This window comes from Thunnus albacares, chromosome 21 (genome assembly GCF_914725855.1).
Source record: "Thunnus albacares chromosome 21, fThuAlb1.1, whole genome shotgun sequence".
Classification (NCBI taxonomy): domain Eukaryota; kingdom Metazoa; phylum Chordata; class Actinopteri; order Scombriformes; family Scombridae; genus Thunnus; species Thunnus albacares.
The window spans coordinates 7785346-7811224 of NC_058126.1; the positions used below are offsets into that span (position 1 = coordinate 7785346).

The following is a 25879-nucleotide window of genomic DNA, read 5'->3' on the forward strand; positions in this document are numbered from 1 at the left end:
GTGGAGACCAAAACAGAGGTAAAAGGGGAGTGAATTGTTATCCCCCAGATGGCAAAAAAACAAACAACAAAAGAAACAGTTAATATAGGTTTACGTATAACACTTAAGAGTAACTTAACATCCAATTTTGGCTTTAACACGCCTTCTTCACGCAAAAAATGAATTTAAATCCAGAGGCCATGAATAGCATCGGTTGCAGATTAGTGTGACCATGACAGAATATAAGATAATAGAAAAATAAAGTGGTTGCACATCAAAAAAGCAAATATAGTGTTAAAATACTCTAAAAGCATAATCTTACTCACTGATAACTACTATAGTTTCGTATTTTTACTCACAACCAAGTATGGAAAACTCATTTCACGGCATTTAGGGAGAAGTCTGACATCGTATGTGATCAATACCCTGTGGGACCCTGACCTTCACAGGGAAGGGATCAATCCCTGAAGGATTCATCCTCTTCATCGACCCTCCTGCACACACAGACACATTTGCATTTTTATCGTCTACACATTACAGGTTAATTACACACTGCTGCTTTTTGGTGCTTTTTTTTTTGCTAACTGTGTTATTCTAATAAAAGAATCCACCCACTTTCTTTTTTCTGAGTGTAATTTGTTGAATATCTCCTGTTTGCCCCACAGCGATAGCTAATTATCTAAAGCGGTCTAGCACAAAATGATTTGTGTATGCTCTGTGGTGCATCCACTTGGGCGTCATATTTTGGTTGTGGGTGGGTTACTGTTCTCACATGAAGCCTTCAGGGACTGAAGAGTGCCAGAGTTTCTGTTTTCACAACTTTAAAGTTAGGCGCTAACTGGCTGTGTTTATATTTAAGCAGTGAACTCTGCTATTAGCTCAAGGTAAGGTCACAGTTAAGGTATATTTCAACCAAACAAAGTTGTTTGAATCGTACAAACTTTTGAACAGTCTCTCCTCAAAGGTATTTTAGGAATAGAAGTAGTTGTGTGAAGAATGAAAAAATAGCACTTGAAACTGAAACCCACCCTACTTTAAACTGCAGCTGTATGCCTTTAGTATTTTTTAACCATGTTTGTTGCAATTAATAAATCAAAAAGCAGAAAACAGCCAACAGTTCTAGTTTCTCCCAAACAATTTTGACTTAAAAACCAATAAGTCAAGACAAATTTGGCTGCTTGTCAGTGTGTTTTTCAAAAATTACTCTCTGATGTTCTGCTTCTTTGGTTTAAGTTTGGTTACATTTATCCAATTAAAACTATGATAGGAGTTGGGATACAAACAGGGGTCTTTCGATTTGGAAACCAAACACTTACTCAAGAGATTGCTTGTCAGGAAACCAGTAACAGTTACAGTTATGAAAAGACGAGGGCATGAGCAAGATTTTGATGCAGCTTTAACTTGAGATGGAAATTTTTTGCTGGCACCACCTGGCTGCTTGTCAGTGCTTATCCTCCTCACCTAAGCGAGACACATCAAACGGTGCAACAGGCTGCTGTCCTCATGTATCTCTATGTTACATTTTTAGCATTTCTGTCGTGTAGAAGGCAACAATAAAGAGAGGAGATTGTCCACGGTCTTTTTCAAAATGGACATAATAATCAGATAACTCCTAACAGAAGCAAATGCTAAGTTTCACTGCGTAAAGCATGAGAGTCTAAGACCGAGGTATCCAACATCAAAACAGCTCCCTGGATAGCTGCTGCTCACACCACAGCTGGCTGGCTTGCATCACGGCCGTATCAACAGGGACACTCTCTAGCTGGTAACCAACCCACTGAATCTCAGTGTGGAGCCAGCAGGTGGCTGCTGAAATGACAGATGACGAGGAATGAAAGATAACTGCAAATTAAGCGACTGAGTGTTGATTGATCAGTGAGCGTGTGAATCTTGCTCTTGTCTGTTCTTTTAGACTCCCATCACTCCCCGTTTTACCTTGATCATGGTTAAATAATCTACTGGGATTTAGGACTACACATACTAAACTTTCCGTCTTCTCTTTCTTAATCATTCTTAATTAAATGAGGTCTTTGGCGACACGTATTTAATGTCACACCAATAAAAGTTTTATCACAAGCTGGAAGCATTTTTACATATGTTTACCTCAAGTTTTAGACCTTTGAATGTGTTCGACATAGACATCCAACATGATGAAAAATAACAGAAAATCATGAAAAGCCCTTTAAAACTGAGAGGGGCAATACAGTATTTATAAACTTACTTGCTTAAAGCTGGAGTCCGGGTCTTTTGTCTCTCCCTTCTTGCAGTCAGAGTAAAGGGGGGCGCTCAGCCGTGATTGCCTGACACATACAGCACTCTCATGCGCATCCTGTGTGACTGGCACACAGAGAGGGCCGGTAAAAATGGGTATGTTTTGACCAGCCCAAAAATGTATTTTTTGACGGTCCACTGGCCAAATGGGATTTGTCCCAGTACACCACTGGCCATAACCTACTGTTGCGGCTGTAACATGGTGGATAAATTGTTTTGAGCATCACACAGCCCCCCATCAGAATTTGATCCATTCAGTCCGATAACATCTGGAAAATCTAGAGGAGCCGCATGATTAATGGCCAAACGGCCAGAGCTGGAAAGTTGCGCCCGACATGAGATTTAAAAACTCTGTATACTGTGAAACACAGAGAGATTAATCTGCTGGTGACAGACTTCATCAGCATTGTGTGAACTGGTTTGGCAAGGGCTCGAATGTAATGGACATTCATTAACACCTAAAAGTTCTGCGCTGCAGGTTTAACATTGATACTTGCTTGGTACCAAGATGAAATAATCTTCCATAAAGCTCAAGTAACCATTTTTGCATTTCTACTTTCCTAAAATTAAAGCAAGAGATAATTATTAGCATGATACAAGGTGAAGGACACCATTATACAGAAATTAGGTAATATCTGTAAACTATACTGGTCTGTAAACTGGTCTAAACCAGCTGTCCTTACTGAATAGTCAGGGGAAGGTTTGATGGGGATGAAACTCCTGGACATAAAGTTGCCTTAAAAGGAATGCACTTTCACAACTTCAAAAAAGTTGCAGCTGTCTACAGGAGCTAAATGTTACTCTTCTCAGGTGTGCATCTGCGGAACATGTTGTTCTGTTTGTACTTTCCACATGACAAGATTTCGTTTTGGAGTTTGGACGCAGAGTCTGGTTTGTGTTCAGTTTGGTGTCTGGGGAGCCTGGAGATGGACACCATCAGCAGGGCAGACATCCAGCTAGGACGTGTTCACCTGCCTGCCTGCCTGCCTGCCTGAACCCCAAATAAAACTCCCAAAAATGTCTTCACTACCAGTTAAAAAAATCTGTGCCACTTGAAAAGAGGGACGCTGTAAAGAGCTTCATTGAAATTGTCATTGAAAGAGGTGACATTTCTACACGTCCATCCCACTGATCTGATGCTAATGAAACCCAGAATAATCAGTAACATTTAAAAACGTTGGATGCTAAGAGGGCTGCTTGGCAACGCTCACTCAGCATTTCCAGAAGCCTTTACTCATGCTGTAACTGAGACGAGACAAACGGGGGGGGGGGAGGCAGGCTGAAGAGTAGTAAGTGTGTTGATAATTGTCTCCTCGGTATTGATGTCCATTAGATAGGTATGCAGCACCCTGACCCTCTCAATCCCGTCACGCACACACACATTCACCAACACCTGATCCCCTTCCTTTCCCACAGCGCTGAATCCAAGATTCCCAGCACTTAGCATTGATTATTAATGGTAGGTTTCAAAAGAGAAAGGAGGCAGAAACTGATCTTACTCTTTATGCACACTGGCGTTAAGAGAAACCTGTCAGAGGTTCAGGGCCAGTTTCTTCCCAGAAACCCTACTGATGGGAAGTACAGCTGCGTAATGAATCAGCATTGCCTGGTCTAAGGGTCACGGCAACGTCTGAGGACAATGACTGTGCTGGTTTTTACCCTAAAATATGACTATTGACATTGGTTTGAGCTTCAATTGGGGCACTGGGGATGGGGATATACCTCATGGTATCAGATGAACTGGGGAGAGCTGAGATTCCAGGGGGAATGCATTGTTCGCTTTGTGTTACAGTGAGCACTGGAGCTATCATTTGATCCTCATCCTATTCTGTAATATTTTCTGAATATTCTCTGTACAGACAAACACTACAAGCAGATCAAAATCTCTTTTTTTAACGTATTTTAAGCTAAATGAACATCATACATTTGTTTAGTAAAACTCTGGTGAATTTACTTCTTGGGACAGGACACAGAAATGACCAAATCACAGTATAGAGGCTGCCTGAAAGTGTCAGTATTCTTCCACTGCAGTTTGACATTGTGTCGTTCCGTTTCCGGTCCCATAATTCTCACTCCAGCAACTACTGAGTGGTTGTAATGTGTCAAGTTGTCGTGCGAATCTTGGCATCATATTTGTTTGTGTTCTGCTTTGAAGAGCATGAAAAGATCATCTTATTAAAAATATATCAAACAAGTATCAATATGCATAGACATCTTTGTTTTATATGACCACATGGAGGGCTTCCAACTTCAACTCTCTGTGGTGTAAAGACACAGATGTCATTACTAGTGGTTATTTATGCTCGGAAAGGTTAGCTTGACGCAGCTGAGATTGTTAAGTAAAGATAGTGTCTGCTCAAATTATGTGGGCCGCATGTAAGGGAACACATCAGGACCAACGGCAACTACCACGGCTTGACACATGAAGTCAGTGTAGAAGTACCTAAAAGTGAAATGCCATCGATGGCCAATAGATGCTGGCTCCAAAACGTCCATGGCTCCAACTGAATCCCATTCAAAAAGTGTCAACTTCTCTCTAGAGATACTTTAAGTTAATCGTTTTTTTCAACAAGTCATTATGGTTTCAATCACTAGATTCTGGCCCTCTAATAAGAGCGCTGGTGGTCATTTTGGAAATGATTGCTCCGTTGATAAGATTTGAAGAATTATAGTGGATTTGATGTCTGCCGTGTGGCCATTGATTGACAGCCATGATTGACAGTTCGCTCACCTGCTGCTCACACTGAGTTGGACTATTGTTGCAATATTTCAGTAAGTTTAATGTTACGTAACATTAAGTAAGTAATGTTAGCCCAAGTATGCACCGCTTGGTGTTTCCAGTAAGCTAGCATTTGCTTCAAAGCATAGCAACAACTCTGGACTTCAAACCGGCTCCAATGCAAACCAGTCTGTGACATCACACCTTGCTATGTCCATATTTATATACAGTCTATGGTCAGGACACATTTAACTAAAAGGGATTTCAAGAGACAGAACCAATGCTGCTTGAAATGGAAAAATTCTGACAAAAAGTCAGGAATGTCCTCTCCGTGATGTTAGCTTGTGTAATGAGCAGCTTATCTGACACTGGCTTGTTTGTTGGCAGGAACCTGTAAATAACTAAATACAAAACTTTTCCACTGTGGTTTTGACCAGTGAAAATGAAGAGCAGGTGAGATCACACCATTAAAGAGAAGCTCAAACTGCTAAATGGTTTTAAAACTTTTTTATGACGACTCGTCCGGATCATTTGGAGCTGGGCCTCGAGGGAGCAATGCTGCTGATAACACCTCCCCGCCTGCCTCTATCTCCTCACAAACAACACCAGCCTTGAACTGGCACGTGATAGAGATACAGCCGCTATTTTGTAGTTTATCTAAAAAGGAGTCATGAGCTGTGTTTTCCCCTGGTGCATTTTTACTCATCTTCCTGTGCCCTCCTCTGTCCCTGTGGACCCAAACGTGCGTCAGCAAGTTGCTCAGCGCCTGCCCGGCCTGCTATCTCTTTATCAGCTCCTGTGCCTCTCTATTTGGTGAAAAAAGAAATGCACTAAGGAGCGGTCACATATTGTTGTTTAGATATTTTCCTCAACCCCACTGGTTCAGGTGAGGTTTAGTTTCCTCTGAAAGGTAGTTTCAGAGTCTTTTTCAGCCTGCATAAAGCAAAATTCAGGACAAAACCTTGTATGCATTTAAGATTAACAACTGAGCATGCATCTATTCAGTATTTGTTCTGTTCCACGTCTCTGTCACAGAGCTGAGTCAACTGAAGCAAGCTCTGTTTGAGTCAGAAGTTGCTGCGTACGGTCGTCCAGCGACTGCGAGCAGATGAGGATGTGGGCCACCCTTTTTCCTGTGGGGTCCTCTGTGTCCCTTAACTGATTCAAACCTAGTGAGCAAAAATATCCACATGCCTGCGTCTTCGCTGTTGCCTGAGGGAACGTATTAATGCCTCAGCTAATCCGATTAACATTAACAATCCCACAGGGGAAATCGCTGCACATCTGCAACGGACAGATAATTATGTTGCCTCAGATGTTTGTTTCATTCTTTTTTTGTGTGTGTGTGTTTGTTTTGGCGCTTTTTATGTCTTTGGAAGACCATCAGTGTTTTTTTTTTTGTCGGCTGGGATGGGCACCATTTCAGTGTGTTTCTAAGTCGTTGTAGCAAACATGGGTGAATGCCCTCCTCCTTGTCTCAAGGGCAAGCTTTCTATGATGTTAGCAGACTGAGATGGATTTGTTTTTTTTTTGAGTAATGCCAAGGATGGCAACAGAGCTTCACTGTCCTATCTTGTTTTCAGCTGTAAATCATGAATTTTCGCTTTAATGTGTCAGATGTGATTTATTGAAAAATGGTCCTACAAATGGAGCTCTATCTTAATTATTTAATTTAAATAATAGCTGCAGTAACAGTTGTACTACTCATAGTAATTACAATAAAATAAGGAGCAAAATTCATGCAAGTTATACTTGTTCTTTTCTGTTTCCTCACATGCTTAAATGATTGAAAATTAAGGACTTGTTTACTTGTACGACTTGAAAGGATATCACAGCACTGGCTGCACCCCACCGATGTATGTGAGGCAGAGAAGCAGTGAGAAGCAGTAAGTCATTGTGAGGGAATAGTGTAGCTCGCTCTATGCCTATTAGAGCAGAGCCTCTCACAGTGTGGTTCAGACAATGAACTCCTCTGTGTGTTTACACCGAACATACTGCGCAGTATTGAATAATTGCTGATTTATTTGATTTTTAATTAATTTTATTTGCTAAAATTGGGGAACAACATACAGTTCTTGCATGAGTTTGATTCTGTTTAACTGGGGTAGCTATATAATAATCCAAATTCATCAAATTATCCATAACGTGGATGAATATGTCACCAAATTTACCATCATCGCAGTTTTAATAAATTATCTGCATCCAATACAGTATATTTAAACTTAAAATAACTACAACAACCAAACATTCAACTAAGCATTAATCCAATTAATGTAATTAATCCACGCAAACATAAAAACTCATGGAAAGACAATGTCATGTACTGATGTACTAATTTACTCATCCTTACATTTTTTGTTATCAATATAAAACTTACAGTATATCGTTTACTTCATGTAGTTGCATTGTGTTATTGTAACAGGAAGCAACATCATGCATCTGATTCTACCCATCTGCAACTTAATATGTTAGGGAAAGATTGTGGGTGATGTCTAAAACATGCCATTTGGTGAAGTTCGAGTTGCATGAGTTTGTATATTTTCCAGCATACTGGACTCAAATGTGACTGGTGTTATTGCCCTTCTTCTGGAGGACTTTGAGTAGTGATCTGTGGCACAACTTCATCTACTCCCAAGGTGCACAGAGGAGGAAAAAAGTCTGAAGAAGTCAAAACTCCAACAACACTTGAAGTATAAAGACTATACTATATTGTTGTATAATGACCATGATGTCATTGGGCTTACAATAAAGTTGTTCTTCATACTACAAGTGTTTCCTGGAGTTTTGTCTTCTTTAATAATGGATGCAACACCTGCTGTAAGCTTTTGTTTTTACCCATAGACGGTTTGAAGTATGTCAAACTTTACTTGACACTGAAGAGAAATAATGAAAGCTTAAACACCTGCTTATCCACTTCAACCTAACAGATGGAAAATGTTCTACTGAATGTTTTGTAACATTTAGTTGTTTAGCATTCCTTTTGAAAGTCTAATGGTGGCAACAGGAAGTGGAAATTGTTGATACTGTCTGTGTAAAATAACTGTATAATTGAGTTTTTTAGGAAGTAGAAGAAGTTAAAATACTCTGGAGTAAGAGGGGCGGGTGACTGATGACTGAGTGAATTAATGAGTGAGTTTACATAGTGTACATTAAACTAGGAGACAGTTTGAACAAACAATGAAATTCAATTACTTCACTGTTTAGAGAGCTGTCCATTGGGGCGCAATCAGGCAGCAGCTTCACACGACTTTGTATTTAATTTGAAACACTCACAGTGGAACGGCTCTCTTACTTATCATTGCGTCTGTTTCTTTGCACGTCCTGCGTTATTTAAGGCTTCTTCTTTCCTCTTGCAGGTCGGGATTCTCTATTTCCAGCCGAGCGTGTTCCGCTGCATCCTGCTGCGATGGGTTCGACTGCTGGGCTTCGCCACCGTCTACGGGACACTGACTCTGAAGCTGTACAGGTAATACACACAGCACACACACACACACACACAACTGCACAAAACCCATTTGTCCAACATCGTTATCCATCCCAGGAAACGACTATCGGATTACACTGACCTCTTTAAGTGCAATTACACTGTGTCTTAGATCTTAATTCCTTGTAAAAGTAAGAGCCGTATGAAGTGTTGAGGCAGCATGTTTCTCAGCTTCTTCATCACCAGACTACACTGCTGTACATGTTTAGGGGTGGATTTACTGCCTAATTAAGTGGAAGAGAGAATTGCTAAGTAAAAGTAATTAAGAAAACCCCAAATGATATATAATGTAGTATTGAATGATGGTTGGCAAGAGACAAATGCATGTGAGAGCAGAGGAAGGGAAAGGACCTCACTGAGAGAGGACTGCCAGAGGATACAGAGGAGAGCGGGGGGGGGGGGGGGTTTATCCAGCACCGAACAGCCGATAATGAGACAAGGGTCTGTTGTATTTAAAGTAACACACTTGGAATTGTTCATCTGTGGGGCTTTTTGTCAGGTGAATCTGTCAAAAAGGCCTAATGAAGATGCTGATTAAGAGTATGTGGGTAATGCTAGCGGGAGCTGAGTAAACCCTTAGAGGTGCAAGTTAACATATTGCACAGATCAATTTTTGATGGGGGGCTCATTAGTGGGGAGCACAGTGGACACTTCATCAATGTGTGTGAAGGGCAGAGCCTAATAATAGCGATGGCTGGTCATGTGTTTGGGCATAGTTTAATTCCCGGTTATCAGTGTTTGTCTGTGTTAGAAGCTTGTAGAAGTGCAGCGAATGAATAACTGCTTTGAATTATGATGCGTTTAACATGTTGGAATTTTCTGCTGTTTTGTATTATATCAACACTAAAAGATAAAAAAGCTTTTAGACAATCTAGCTCTTTTAAAAACAGCTAAAAGACATGGACCTTGTACTTCGAGGGAAATTTGTAGTAGTTAAAAGTAAACAGTTCAAGATATATGTATCTTCAGCTTTTTATTGTTCAAATGGAAAGCTCTCCAAACTAAATGACAAAACAGATTGTCATTGCCATGAATGAATCATTTTTTGTCATCTCTGTCACAAATTATTCATATGACTGTATGTATGACTTTTCAGTACTCACCTACCATTTGCACACTGAGACAAATACTGATTATTGTAATAATTCCTGTCCATAGTGGCTGTGAAGAGTTCCTCGTGTGCTACACTAAACTGTAAGAAATAGGGGCCAAAATCCACAATCCTTGTTCTGTGCAACGATGCATTCCTAATTTCAGCCAAGGCTCATATGAGACTTCAGCAGTCTAAGTTAGACAAATCAAGTTGCAGTCTTGTCCTATAACCACGGTTGTCCGTGATAGACTGAGTGAGTGATAAAGTTTTACCATTGGTCAACCGGCTGAGTGTTGGAGCCTCATTGGCCATTGCTCTTTCAAAATGAAATGTTATGCGATGATGGAAGCAGAGCACAGCAGCACGACACAGAGTGACTGTGTTTCCTGCTGTAAGCTCTGACACTCTCACTCGATATTAAATACAGCAAAGTCGGCTAAACTCCTGTTTCGACAGACACATATCAGCGTCTCTGCCGTCTCCTCCGCTGACGTCCAGTGTGATCGACTCTCCAGCTGACAGCTCTGTCAACAGCCGGCAGGAGAGACGCTATTTTATAACTGAACCAATACCAGGACACACACTTTTTATTTCTCTGATGTGTTCAAGAGAAATAAACATCATTAAAACACGAGTCTTGAAGGTAAAACATGAGACTCATGTAGGCTGTTATATCAGGTTAGTGTGGGGCAGCTGCTCTGCAGGTGCGCTTGATTTGACTGTAACTGCGGTAACCAGGTGGAGATGAGCCTCCTGAATTTGCGCCTAAAGTGCTGTGAAAACTTTAATTTATAATTTCTACCGGAGCCTCCATAATCATCAACCAGGAAAGAGGTAGAGTGAAGGTACATAGAGGCATGAGAGAGAGCACACAGTTAAAGCACCCCAAATCACCATCACTCTGACAAAACACCCAGTGCAGAGTGAAAAACGAGACATCCGCCAAGTGAAACAGATGAAAGAGCAGGGGGAGTTAACAGATAATTAGAATAGTTATAATTAAAATTAAAATAAGTTCTCTTTCAAATCAAACATCCCAAGATATGAGTGGAGTGTATTGTTCTTGCAGCTTCATTTATAACCTTTTTTTTTTGCTTAACCACCAATATTACTGGGACCACTACAGAAAATTGCAGATGAACATTTAATATCCAGGAATTCACATTACAGACACCACTGACTATCCCTGTAACAAACTGGCCACGATTTCACACATTGACCATACACGGTCCAGCAATATACTAGTCTGCACTAGTTACTACAAAGTTCCCTCTTTGTGTTTCACTGGACGGGGTTTTGTTGCTGAGCTGCTGTAGGGGCATACGTCCTGTCAGTTACATAACCGAGACAAAACATCAGCAATAAAACTATACACGACTGCCAGGACGAATAGATCAACTTCAGTTGGATCATTTAGACTGTGCAAGACTTCGTAGACTCAACACTCTACACTCAATTTCTTCATGACCAGTATGGACAGGGGGGATAATTACGGTGACCCAACTCTCTCAACATACATATGTGTATGTGAGGATTGTATTAAGATGGACTTGAAGAAATCTGAGCCAACTAAAAAGGCAACTAAAACTTCCTAGTTTAAGTTAGGGAAAGATTATGGTTAAACTGACATTTTCTGTTGGTAAGAAAAGTGATGTGAACTGAAATCTGGTATCACAGTCACGCATTCTGTTGACCCAACTATCCACCCTCATACTCGCAATATTTTGCAGCAATATAATGTCACACTACTTTCGTCATGATTTGCACAGCCACAACAGGCCCTTGTCAGGAAAATGTAATGAAATGTTGCTGTAAGTGTTTTTTGTTCTTGTTGATGAATGCTGTTGTTTTTATGGTGAGGACAGTCTCAAAGTTTTAGTGGTGGACCCTAGGGTACTTCCTACTGTCGACTCATTTCACACTAATGTTCAACAATCATACAGTGAGAGATTTATATGGGAAAAAGTAATACCAGTTTCTCCACCAATGCTATCCTCAATAGACCACAGTGATTTGCAGCCACAAGAAATGTTGACTTTTACTTACTTACTTCCCTCTGGTGCTGACAGCATTGAATTCTGGGAAATGTAGGACATTACTAAGACAAGTAGGCTCAAGTTAATCATTAAAACTCTCATCAATGATGATTTGGAACAATGTGAGAGTAAACAAGGGGAACATTTCCCTTTAATGGATGCTATCTTTTACTGTCCAAACATGAGTCTGTTCCCAAAGTGAGCTTCTCATCTTCCCCCACAGGGTGCTGAAGGTGTTCCTGTCCCGTACAGCCCAGAGGATCCCTTATATGACCAGCTGGCGAGTGTTGCGTCTGCTGGGCATCATCCTGCTTATCGTCCTCTGGTTCCTCGTGGCTTGGACATCTGCTGTCTGCCAGAACCCGGACAGGAAGTTGGCTCTCATCGATGTGGGCTACACGCCTGACGGACTGCAGTTCAGTATGTGCCTGCTGGATCGCTGGGACTACATGATGGCTGTCGGTAAGCCCTACAACCGCTCTATGCCTGCGTAGGGTGTTGTGAATAGATGACACACTTCTGCGGTGTGTGCACACCACAGTTAGAAAACATAGGTTATTTGAGGTATTTGTGGCATAAAATCAAAAGTAATTTGTTAGGAATGATAGCATGAGTTGAACGAGAACTTGGAAGACAGTTTGCCTCCATCCACATTTGGCAATGCTTTTCCCACAAGACATTAATCCTCTCAACTGGTGCTACTTGGATGTTTTCCTGTGTTGGAGAGGGCAATCAGCACCAGACAAAGACAGATGATAAATCAAAGACGCACAGAGGGGAGCAGCATCTCTTGCATTTAAGAAATCTGTATGTTGTTGCACATCTGCTGACTCAGGCTTCATGACAGGAAACTGTGGTCCTTTTTGACTTCTGGAGAAACAGATGGACCCCGAGCAGAGCCTTCATGCTGTGATACTGTACACTGAGGCGGCATTTTCATTATGTTTATTAGGAGGTAAAAATAGCTCGGTAATAGGGATGTGTGGGTCAACTCTGACGTCACCTGCGTGCAGATCATAAACCACACACACATCTTCCTGAAAGACAGAAAGTCAGTCTTGTTGTAATACATTGTACTTTACTACTTTACACTCTACTTTATTTGCACCACACAAAAGCCAACATGGAAGAGCGTAGTTTAAAATCAATAACAATTTATCATTAGGCCTAAGTATGCACAACAAAAATGCAATTTAATGCATATAATCTGCATTATATTTCTCTCAAATTCTTGCTGACCCATCAGCACACAATTTTCAATGACAAACTGATAGGCCTTCCTACAAAAAAATGTTTATGTTAAAACTTTAAGTTGAACTTATGTGAAATTCTCCCTGAAAGTCAAAAGCCAGGGCTTCAGCCTGCTTCGAACGGTCCGCAAAGTTACCTCTACTTCCTCCTCATGATGACATCAGATTGTTCATGCATGCCCACAACCGGCCGTCTGTTCTGTAGCCTTTGTTGCTAAGGTTGTTCCACAGGTTGTTTGTGTTGTCCACTCACATATTTTGGCTCAGATTTCGGCTTGAACATGTACGGGTGTATTTGATAAGTTTATATTTCGAGTAAAGAATGAGTAAAAGAAGTGAAATCCTACTACTACTGTTTGTTTACGTAGCCTCAGAAGCCCACAAAAGTCTCCTTAGGGGCAGCTTAAAGAAGCTAACCAATCAGAACAGAGTGGGCTCCTAGGGAGGTGGGCCTTAAAGAGACAGGAGCTAAAACGGCCTGTTTCAGACAGAGGCTGAACTGAGGGGCTGCATTGGGTGCTGTGATAGATTAGTATACACTGCATTCTGTGTGTGCACACCACAGTGAGAAATCATGTGTTACTTTCATGGCATAAAATCAAGAAGTAATTTGTTAGGAATGATAGCATGTGGAGTTCAAAGAGAGGGAAGAGTGAGTGATGAGTTGAAGGAGAACTTGGATGAGTAAGACAATTTGCCTTCATCCACATTTGGCAATGCTCTTACGTTTCCCAGAAGAAGACATTAATCCTTTCCACTGGTGCTACACTTTTGGATGTTTTCCTGTGTTGGAGAGGGCAACCAGCACCAGATCAAGACAGATGATAAATCAAAGACGCTTGGAGGGGAGCAGCATCTCTTACGTTTAAGAAATCTGCATGCTGTTACATCTGCTGACTCAGGAAAACCGTGGTCCTTTTTTGTCTTCAAAAAGCTAACCAATCAGAACAGAGTAGGCTCATTGGGAGGGGGGCTTAAAGAGAAAGGAGCTAAAACGGCCTGTTTCAGACAGAGACTGAACTGAAGGGCTGCATAATTTAACTATAAATCATGCAAAGATATTCCAGTAGAGCCCCAGAATGAAAATACAGACCTGGAAATGTGCATGATACATCCCCTGTATAGGCCCAATGTGTAACTTTAACTGCATTAAAATATCTAAGAAACAACAAGACCTATGTTATATATTTTGTTGAGTTTTGTACTTAGATTATCCCAAATGTTTCCAGCAATGTTCAAACCCAGTATCTCTCGGTAAAAAAAACCCTGAGCGGTGAAGCTGACTGTAATGACGGCAATGGTCGCTGTTTAGCAATGAAGACAACAACTCCCATGATCCCACGCTACTTCACAACTTCAGCAAACTCCCTCTTTTTTTATTGTTTTGATTGAGAGACCCCTAGTCAGAAAATTACATATTATGCAGCAACACTATTTCAACTTGCTTCCAAAATAAAGTTTCATTTATTTATTCTAGTGTAGTAACCTGCCTTATTCTTTCAAGATACAGACCCTAATTTACAGATTTTTTTTTTTAAAGATTTAAGGTTTTAGGGAGATTCAGATTTTTTAGACCTAAAAAATTTCTGATGTACTGTAGATTCGTTTCATTCATTCAAGCTATTTTGATCTCCATATGCCCTCACACAACCCTAATAAATAATTCTATGAGTGGGACATTGCATCTAGTGTTCACTGTTGTTCTATTGTGAGCCAAAAATGTGATTCACTCAGACCTGACAGCCCCACAGTTCAAGCACACGACTCCATAAATGTCAAAATAATGACAAAAGGTTTCCATAGAAAAAGCAGCGTGTTTATTGCTGTGGAGCTGGCTACCTGGGAAACATTAGATGGGGTTGCCATGGTGGTGCATGGGGATTTATTTAGTACCCAGAGAATACAACCACAGCTGTTACAAATGATTTTAATAGCTTCTATTGAACAGGGTATTTCCCTGTATACCTGTGTTGTACAACCATTTGCACCAGCTCCATAAGAGCATTGAACTGTGAAGTGCCTGCTCAGTGGGTGCAAATCCCTTTTTTTTGGCCTGTATAGCCTGCATGTGCACTGCATAGAAATGATTTCTTGGCCTGTGCTTCCATTGTGTTCATCACTTGTTCCTCTTTCTTGCTTTACAGCTGAGTTCCTCTTCCTGCTGTGGGCAGTGTACCTGTGTTACGCTGTGAGGACGGTGCCGTCGGCATTCCACGAGCCTCGCTACATGGCCATCGCTGTTCACAATGAGCTTGTCCTGACAGCGATATTCTATGTCATCAGGTAACAACTCCCACCAGTTGCGCTGGTTGATTTTACCTCCTTGTTCTCCTTTAACTTGTTTCTCACATCAAGAAACAGCACCTCCATATTTGTCTTCCCTTTACACTTTACAGTCTCCTCTCGCCTCAAAACACACCATTGTAAGGTACCACATGATCAGAACTGATACCGCGTACACTTGGGTCCATTTAGATCCACTCTGGTATTAAACATATTGACATACAGACTTGAGACCTGCAGCAGTAAAGCAAGACCCTACTTGACCCAATTAGTCTGAGTAAAATTTGCCATGGCATCATAATATTAGAACAAGTACAAAAGAGAAGTCGGAGAACTAATTTCTGTAATTTCAGTTACATAGCAATATAACTGACCTTACTAAGACTGTAACTACAAAACTACTGAACATTTTATGTAAATTTTGTGAACTGAACCTTCAAGCTTAGACGATCACAGCAAAATGTTTAAATATCAATCCCTGGCCTGAGCATAAGTACATAAGTACTAACAATTACATCTCCTTCAACATGCAGATGCTGCTCCACATTTACCAGCTCCATTTTTAATATCACAGCCTTTGATTGCTCTGCGGTGCTGTCATTTTGACATTTACGTCTCCCACCACACTGTCTCATTTTCATCACATATAGGCTGTGACATGAAGCTCAACCCCTCTGTTCATCTGGGAGTTGTCTTTTATTGTAGTGAAATCGCCCCTCTCCCTCCAGTGTACATGTCAAATAGCTGCACCGTGCAGTTTATAAATGAGACGTTTCAGCTGACACCGCCACAGCTATTCCTTGTTGGAGTCCCCCTAATTGAGAGCTCAGCTCCATCACATCATTTACTAATGAACCATGTCAGAATGATTTATGTTTTTTTATTTCAAGACAGCATAAATAGCTTGAATTATTGGCAGCCATATTTCAGTTATAAATTAACATCCATTACCAATAAATTTTGTATCATCAACATATAGACAGTTTGTCTGTTATTTGAACATCTGGCTCTTTACGGTTACTTTGCTACGGACCTCTTCAGCCTTGTTGTGAGGCTTTTCTCTGTAAAAAAAAATAGCCATATGAGACCCGTAATAAATTGGAACAGTTGCCTGGTGCAGCGAGTTGACTCTGACTGGCCGACACTAGAGGCTACACTGTACACCGGGGCTTGTTAGAGGCATCCGGTGTCCATTTGTGTTACTCACAGAACCTGCTATTTGATCCCACAGTGACCAGTTAAAGCTCAGACCTTCTTGTTTTCTGTGATAGTCATCAGGTTTTAGTCAGGTCCAGGTGCGAATGGGATGCTGAGAGAAAATGAAGGGAACGTAATAGCTGGAGGTCGAAGCATGAAGTGAGACACTGCAGGCTGTGAGGAGACAGCATGCCAAGGTTATTAAATCCTCATCTGCACAGAAAACTTCTCACAAAACATGAAGGAGGGGAGACTTCAAAGCTTTGGGACATTTCATACGCTGGACGTTTGCCTTCATTCGCGCCTCTAAGCTATTACTGCAGTAATTAGCCATTTGCCAACTTCAACAACGTAATGAGCCTGGTAGATGACATTTGCTTGGATAGAGGCTCTCCAGTGGTTGAATTAGCATCTGACAGGACATGCCTTCATATCCTTAGTGCATGCGGGGTCTCACTGTGCTGAAAGCCTGTTAGTTCATTTTAAATAAAAGGCTGGAGCTACTCCTCGCACCACTATTGTTTCAGCCAGTAATTATCTCATTTTCCTCCAACTGCTACGCCACAGTCATCCCAGTGTATTACTGTCTGATGTATAAATAGACCGAATCTTGTGACCAGATCAAGGTCACTCCCCTTTATTGTGAATCCAATTCAAAGAATGAGGGAAATATTGTGTCCTTGCTGGCAAAAGGATCACCCAAGTGGAACATTATATGAGCCTACTTAAAGCAGGGGAACTGACGCCTTGACAGATAGTGTATAAATCAACTTTGGCTGCTGCTCTATATCTCTCCCATATGTATCTAAGAGGTTTACTGTAGACAGAACAATGTGTATGAATATCACAACATAATTCAGTCATAGTTCACAACATTTACTGTATTGGAATCAGCTCTCTTAAAGATGTTCAGTAGGTGTTTATTAACAAAATTCTTGTACTAAAAGAATATACGAGCATAGATACTAAAATACACTGTCAGTGTTCACAGTGAGGTTGAGCAGCTTGAGTAATGATCCTGCATAACATTATACATACTGTAGTATAACCAGTAGTAATGCTGTCTACAGCTGCTTAAATAAATCAGCTAAACATTTGGGTTTCTCCGCCTGGGTTTGATTTCTAGTTTTCTGATTCCTGGTTCTCACTTCCTGTTATTCTTTGCCTCGTCTTTCTTTTTTCTTTACATCCTAATAGGTTTACTCTTGCTCCTGAGCTTCATCCAGACTGGATGCTGCTACTGTTCTTCACCCACACGCACTTAACTGTAACAGTCACACTGGGTCTACTTCTCATCCCTAAGGTAAATTACCCAATTCATACTGTACAAATATGAAAAACAAAAAAGACAGTCTGGACTTTTGTTTTTTGACCAAATTTTAATTTCCAGCTGTACAATTCAACTGTTTCTAAATAAAATGTTGCATTCTTACTTTTAATTTGATTTATTTTAGTCTGATCTATGTATTTCCTTCATTTCATGTAATTTTTTGTAAAGAACTTTGTAACTACTTCTGAAAAGTGCTATTTCAATAAAGTCATTATTATTTAATTTACAGTAACATTGGGTATATGTAATATGGCTCTTGACAGCCATATGACATTCTATGATCAGATTTCAATAAGGTAAACATTCGAACAAACAAATTTTGTTCTTTTTTAATGCCTTCCCACCAGTTCCTTTTTGCTGGCACCCACATGAGAGATGATATTGCCTCGGAGGCCTATGAGGACGAGCTGGACATGGGACGTTCTGGGTCGTATCTCAACAGCAGCATCACATCAGCTTGGAGTGAACACAGTCTGGACCCTGAAGACATTCGGGTAAGCACCGTTTTCACTTGTTTGCCTTTTATTTTTCATTGTATAACCTGGTAATACTTTTTGAATCCTCCAAAAATACTGAGCCATGGCAGTTTTTTATTGCAGACACCAGACGAAATGGGCCATCTCAGTTCTATTAATGGCTGTGGCGTAAGGTCTTACGACAGTCTTTGGGAAAAACGTACCAACGTGAGCAGAGATTTCTGTTTGTCTGTTAGAGCTGAAGAAGTCTTTCTACCAATAATTTTGGCACTATGTCCCCCTCAAGCCTATTTAATCAAGGGAGTGGTATTATGATGATCCTGCTGCTTGAGAAGGTTCACTGCATACAGACAGAAAAACATGAAAATTCAAGACCTGAGCTTAGAGGCTGTTTCAGACCTAACATTAAACACAATCCGTTTCCTTATTTGATGCTGTCCAAGACTGTCCTGTCTTTGCTTGTTTTTCAGCATGTTATATTCCATAGTGCATCATTTAAAAACCGTTTGTTGTCACGTGTCATGAATTTGTACTGCATGTTTTCTGTGCAGTAGAACGTTGGCTTTTTTTCAAGTGTTTTGATCAGATGTCCATTTTTAAATGTGGAATAATACACTTATTTATTTGTAAATGAGTGACTGATCACTTTACTTCTGTCTTTCCCCCCATTCTTTCATGAACGTGTAGGAGGAGTTGAAGAAACTCTACTCCCAGTTAGAGATTTACAAGAGGAAGAAGATGTTGGCAAACAACCCTCATCTCCAGAAGAAGCGGAGCTCCAAGAAGGGGCTGGGTCGTTCTCTGATGAGGCGCATTACTGAGATTCCTGAATCTGTGCACCGGCAATGCAGCCGTGAAGACAAGGAGGCTGGAGAACATGGGAGCAATCGTAACAGCATCTGCATGTTGAAGAAGAACCCATTCGATCCGACTCACCCGGGAAAGCCAGCAAAGGAGGAGACACTGAAGAACAAGGTTTTCTCCCTGAAGAAGTCCCACAGTAGTTACGACCACGTCCGTGACCAGAGTGAAGACTCAAACAGCTCGGCGACAGAGAAGATGGAGGTGACCACAGCTGAAGGGTCCCTCCTGGATACACTTATGGGCAAGAAACTGGTCAAGAAGAAGTCCAGTGAGAATATAAGTGTCCCCAGTGAATCTACCGAATCAGTACCCTTGGTCTGCAAGTCAGCCAGTGCCCATAACCTCACTGCAGACAAGAAACCAATTCATCCTAGAGCCTCCATGTTGCAGAAGTCCCTCAGTGTCATTGCCAGTGCCAAAGAGAAGACTTTGGGTTTGACAGGAAAGACCCAGAGTACAGAGGACAGCAATAAGAAGAGTCAGCCAAAGAGCAAAGACACAAGGGTAAATGCAGAGTCAGAGAATGAATGCCAACCCAAGATGATCATTAGCCAGTCAGTTGAGTACAAACAGAGCACAGCAAAAGGCAGAATCATGAAACAGCCAGTGAGTGGCAGCCAGCCCACAATCTGTTCTGATCCAGTCAAGGGAAAGGATCTCTACGATCTCTCAGAAGTGTGTCCCTGGGAAGTAGAGGATCTTCCAACACCTTCTGAAAACAAAGTCCAAAAGCATGTATCCATAGCTCCAAAGGAAACCACAACAGTTCACGGAGGTGGCACCAAGGGGGGCAAATCTCAACAGCAGAAGCAGAAAGTTTCTGATCAATCTCCATCGAGTGCCCAGCATTCAAAGGAAATTCAGAGGACAACTGCTGTTCGAGCAGAGGTTTGTCCATGGGAGGATGGAGGTGAGAGTCAAACCAGTCAAGTGGAAGGGTTGAAGCAACAAACATCCAGTCAGTCTAGCCAGCTTGCTAAGACCCAGCAGCCTCTTTCTAAAGTAGAAAGCTCCCAAACAAATCTGGCAGAGGTTTGTCCTTGGAACTTCGAAGAGGCACAAAAGACGACAGAGTTAGCTTGTTCACCAAATATGACAAAGCAGAGAAAAGGCACCTCTCCAGTGGATGGGCAAGGGAGAAGTACCCTTTCAGATCCATCCAAAATAGCAGTCTCACTCCAACCACCAACTTCGAAAGCAGATGTATGTCCCTGGGACTATGAAAGCACTGCAGTATCTCCGAATTCTGAGAGAACACCTAGCCCCTCTCGAGGTTCCAAAACCAAGGAATCCCCCTCAAAAAAGACGGATACCCCTTCCACAAGAACAGTTGAGAAAGAGAAATCAAAAGACACTGATGATGAGAGAAGTAGAACAAAAGCAAAGGACAAGAGTAAATCGTCAGAGAAACAAATGAGCCAACAAAAAATGGCTGAGGTATGCCCCTGGGATGTAGAGAGTCATCAGGAGGTGCCAGTGGTAGAAAAAAGGAAAAGTGCTAATGTTGGAGCAGCCAAAGCAAAGCCGGCTGAAGTCTGTCCATGGGATTTTGAGGATACATCAGATAAGAAAGGTACTGACAAAAGTGCTTCTGTAGTGAAACAGAGCAATCCAAATCCTAAAGGCGGAGTTGTAAGTGCTCCAAAAAAGGCAGATGTTTGTCCCTGGGACTTTGAGGATAGCACATCGAGCAAGAAGGCGTGACACTCAACCTTAATGGACCACTGAAATTATAGTTATTGATGTATACTTTTTTTCACTTTGAAATCGTTAAATATTACCTTTTACTATTAGTACGGTGACTTGGAAGAAAAGTTGATCAAGTTCCACAAGTTGCCTTCCTTTCCGAGGTTTTGTTCCGGTTTTACCTATTTTGAAAATAAGTAAAATGTATAAAAACAAAACAAAGTCATGACGAGCATTCCAGATTATTACAGGAAAATCCTGACGATGAATCTTAGACTACTTATGCAACTTTTGATTCAGCCTTTTCACTTCATGAGCAATGTTGAAAATCTGCATTTATCATATTCTGTATTCCGCCAACGATTCTTACATCGATTTTTTTTTGTCCATTAACATCATTACTTGGACTAGGATATGGCATGATAGATGTGTAGAGAAAAAATATTGCTGTGTATAGGAACAAGAAGTATGAAATTAAAGACAAAACAGAAAAAGTGAAAGCCAAAGAATAAGGGAACAATTGCAAAGAGAGGATGTTGGTCTCAATATTATAAAGTTAATTTATTAGTTTGTGTCCAAACCTTAGCACAGAGGGAAGGACTCAGTGAGGAAATCAGCCTAAAGCACTTTAGCCAACTCCATAAATTAAGAACTGAGGACAGACTGTCCTTCTTGTACATTTCATCTTCTTACTTTCAACGTCATGGCACGATATCAAACAGGATATCATACCAACCAAGCTTAGGCATTTTTTTTGTTTTGTTATTTTTAGATCTATTTAATTGTAGTTCTCCGCAGATTAAAATGCTTCCAAGTCTGCCGAGATGTACTGTATGTGCCTAACTAACTAGCATTGTCTTGTATCAGTCTGAAGTGAAGCAAGTGACTTCCTCTTCAGCATTTTGTGACGGTGAATTATATAAGCAGCATGCACAGCCAGGTAACGAGAGTTGTTGGTCCCTACCGGTTTGTCAACTAAAGCAGTTAATGTGTTGACAAATTATAGTTTCATTATAATCATTATAGTTGACTTTTTTAAATATCAGAGGCACTCACTTTCCTGCTTTCATATTTCTAAAAGCTCCTTCAAGGTGGTAAATATTATAAGAGAGCAGCATTAATATGAATGTGTGTCAAAATGGCTCATATGTACACTGTAAAAACTAAGCATAGAGAAATACTGAGGGGATACTAAGGAAATAATTTGCACCAGCTTTGTTCATGAATCCAGCATGGATCTTTTTGTTGGCAGGTTTAACTGCAGGTTTTACAAACAGCTGGTACATACAACCTGCAGCTTGAAGGATAATATTGGTTTGTTACAGCTTGGGTGTTATTTTCTTTGTTTTAGCCATAATTCTTATCAGTAACAATAACATTGAATCAGAGAAACTACAACAAAGTCCTGTTGGGCAAGAAACATGAGCAGTCGGACAGACATATATGTGTATACTTATTTGGAAAAAAAGAACCCCAAGGGTGAACTGTAAAATAATATTGTTTCCCAACTTTTCCATTGTAAACGTCAGTTATAGTTTATCGATCGACTTCCTGGCCAGAAACAGAGTTCATCATCAGCCAGTTTTGATGTCATTTTCAGTCAATACGGAAGTTGTTGTATAGGGGCTGCTATAAGCAGCACATCTATCTATAAAATAAATATGCTGATTTAAAAGTTGTTTTTCTGTAAGTTGACTTACAACAACTTTTATAGCTGCATCGATCTCATCCATGCCAGGAAGATGTCCCCATTTCATATCCTGCCCTCGAAGAGCTGATTGTCCAATTGTTCCTCCAACTGAGAAAAACAACCGTCAGTAACACCAGAACTATTTGAATTGAGATCTGGGTCAAGTCAAGTACACTTACTCTCAGTTTTACCTCCAAATAAAGTGCTTTATATAATCTAAACTGCTAAACTACTGGTTTGTTTACCATGTTGCTGTGCTCCCAGATCATAGCAATTACTAAAATGTTATCTTAACAGGTTTAAACAATGGTCAAAACTACGAAAAATAAGACACAAGCTTTTATAAACTGGACCTTTTCTTTAACAAGCATTATACTGCCATCATTTTTTTTTTTTTTGCGTTTCTATATTGCAAGTTCACAAGTAGTGTAATGCATGTTTTGTCCCGACTTAATACAAAATAGGCTAAAGCCCAATTGATTAATTACGGTAATCATTTTAGAATTACGCTTAGCAATGTGGTTATCAATTACTTATCTTACTAAACCTTTTGAAGGTTTTGATTCATTCAGTGTTTTGTATCAAAATGTCTAAATATTCATCATGCACTATACATCCTGGGATCACAGTAAAAATAAGAAATCTCCCACTTATATATCAAAATATTAACTGCTGAATACCTGACAAGAATTGCTGTAATGTGAGGAAAACTATGTATCAATATAGCATCTACAGTACTTTATGGTATCTTGTGAGAATTACATGGTATCACTGAATGTTGTCACTGATTGTAATTATCTGTAATTGCTGTCAAATTCCTCATGATAAAATATCCGAGCTCTGTAGGAGTCCTTACTAATTGTCATTAAAATCAGTGCTTGTCAGTGAGAATTTTACAAAGTCCTTATTTGATTAAACAGTTCTTCAACTGCTAAATTTGACAAATATTTGTAGCCGTTCTTATGCGATTTTGTTTAACATGATTCTACAGCTAGACTCTATAAACATGATTTAGACGCTACGTCTTATATCTGCCTCCACCTACTGAGAAATTACCTCTGCCATTGACCTTGCTTGTCTGAAATATTTCAAATGTGGAGTGTTTGCCTTACAGCGTGGATTTGTCATCACCTCTGCTTTATGAGCTCCTTTAGGAATAGTATCTGAGAAAAGCTGTCACCGTGCATGGATTGATTGTAATGCTTTGATGGATCTATATGATATTTATGAACCAGATGTAAAACGTCATCCATCATCTGCATCGTGGTAGCGGATGCGGGATCCTATTACACGGGGAATCCTGACCCCTGGTATGACAACAGCGACATTTCAGAAGCCCTTTCCGTTTTTTAACTGACTTAAGTCTTTGGAATCACTGCCGCATTGGATTTTACTGCCCTGGGTGATGAATAATATGCTGTATATTTAAAAGGAAAAAAAACTTACCTCTTTTTTGTCCTTGTAGGAAAGCTATTTTAAATGAGGAGATGAGTTTATTTCATAATAATTATTTTCAAAGACGACATGACTTGAGCTCACACAGGCTCTCAAACAATTATGATCTGGGTGAAATTTAAACCATTTGTTTCAAAGAGAACCAACACAAGCAATATTTTATGGCATTTTCCAGCGAAAAAGGTACTTTTTTCTGGTGTCGAAACAATTTTTTATTTATTTATGTATTTATTTATGTTGATTTGAAACTTTAACGCCAGATTAGAAAGAGTTGGAGCACAAAGGATTACAGTTATACTGTCTTAGAGCAGAAAATAATAACAGTGCAATATCCCACCATTATATTATGGAATTATGTCACATATTTTGCATAAAAATCAATCTGATCTGTTGTATTATTTGCATAATTTCAAAAAGAGTGTGTTTGCCGTAGCTTTCCTCAGTTAAGTCAGTCCATAGCTGTCTGTGTATTAAATTGTGTATGCATATCCAGTGTCTGATTGTCTGTTTCTCTGGAGACATTGTATTTTAGCCGTATCATTGATGAATCAGTGAAAGTTTGAACCTCAACCATTTACTCGGGTGTGCAAACCAAGACCATTGTTCTTGTACCATCTTGACATAGACAATACTGTGTCCTGTAGCTCTTTATCCACCAATTGGATCTTTACCATGGTGTGTTCTGTTGGCTAGCTGCTCTCATTTCAAACCTGACTTCTCTCTTGTGACCAAATCAAGTCACCCGATGGCAAATACAACTACTACTATTGCTACTACTACTATTCAATGCTGTAACGTCGTAAATCTTGCTCTTGTGGCTTCTGCATGAATTCAAGAAATTAGTAGGACCGATGTTTCACTGCCCTTGATAGAACAAAAAAGAAAAAAAATTGATCTTTTATGGACTGTTACAAGTTGTATAGTGAGTGATTCTGTCCCTAACCCACTGTATTATGTGCTTGTTATAACTATTGCTCTATGACAAGCTTATAGCATCAATATATGGGAATATTTGGTAGATTTATATTGTGTTATATTGTGATAGCATGTACATAAAAGATACCTCCTCTGCAATAAATATTTATATGAAAATGAAGTGCGTGTTTAATGTGTTTCTGAATATTCTTTGTGCTATTTCAAATTGAAAACTTGAGAAAACAAAGATCACAAAGCATTTTCATTCTCACTGCAATAATTGCAATCCCATGAGAAGAAGATACAAGACACTCCCATGATACATTTGTGCTTAGTAATCATCCCTGCCTCAGGTTTGTTTGCTTATTCCTCATGTAGACATGCAGTTGGAGAAATTCAGGCCTTTAAAAGCCTTGTGCATCATAACCACTTTAGGATATGCGCGTCTTGGCGACTGTCCTGAAATGCTTTTATGGCTTGTTGTGGTCTTTTGGACAGAGATCAATGGAGGCTCTGCAGGAAGCAAAAGATAGAAGATGGTATCAAATACTGACTCCAGACCCCTGCAGAAAAAAAAAAAAAAAAAAAAAAAAAATGAGCACTGTTATTTTCCACTTCCAAAATAATTACTGGCCAAAGTGATTTTTTTTTTCCTATGCCAAAATAAATTATATCCAGTATTTGTTCTATTAATACTTTTTCAGTCTCATGAATTGGGTCTAATGAACATTACATAAAACATAAAGTGTCAGAAGTACTTACAGTATGTCTCTGTGAATGTACACACAGTGATGCATCCAAAGAACACTGCAAAAGGGTATTGTGTAAACCAAACATGTTAGCATTGATTTCTGTTTATAAGAGCACTTTCAAAGCCTTTCTAATAAATAGAAGATCAATATGGGCTGCTGCAGGGAACTAAAATAGAGAAACGTCAGAGGAGGAAACAGTTAGCTATGAGAAATAACCTGTGATGAGGAGATAAGTATTGATGTTCCATTTGATATTCATTACTGTTAGAATAGCAGTGTGCGTCATCCATGAGGGAAGTATAACGTTCAAAGTATTGAACATGTCTTATGTCCAGGATCATGACAGGGGTGATTAGAGGGCTTTTTGATGTCCATCTGAATTTTCAGAGTCATATCATG

General features: G+C 40.1%; 1 protein-coding gene across 2 annotated transcripts in view; it reads left to right on the forward strand.

The window, feature by feature from the left end:
• gpr158a (G protein-coupled receptor 158a) overlaps positions 1–24687 on the forward strand; it is a 79266-nt gene extending 54579 nt beyond the window's left edge. Inside the window, exons 6-12 of one of the 2 annotated variants that reach the window (XM_044340100.1) lie at positions 8326–8435; positions 11806–12044; positions 14977–15115; positions 17510–17615; positions 17990–18136; positions 18242–18325; positions 18806–24687. In XM_044340100.1, coding sequence (XP_044196035.1) covers positions 8326–8435; positions 11806–12044; positions 14977–15115; positions 17510–17615; positions 17990–18136; positions 18242–18325; positions 18806–20686 — 2706 coding nt within the window. In that variant the 3' untranslated portion in view covers positions 20687–24687. The remainder of the gene's footprint in view (positions 1–8325; positions 8436–11805; positions 12045–14976; positions 15116–17509; positions 17616–17989; positions 18137–18241; positions 18326–18805) is intronic. The other variant, XM_044340101.1, reaches the window with a different exon arrangement.
• Positions 24688–25879: the final 1192 nt, after the last annotated feature.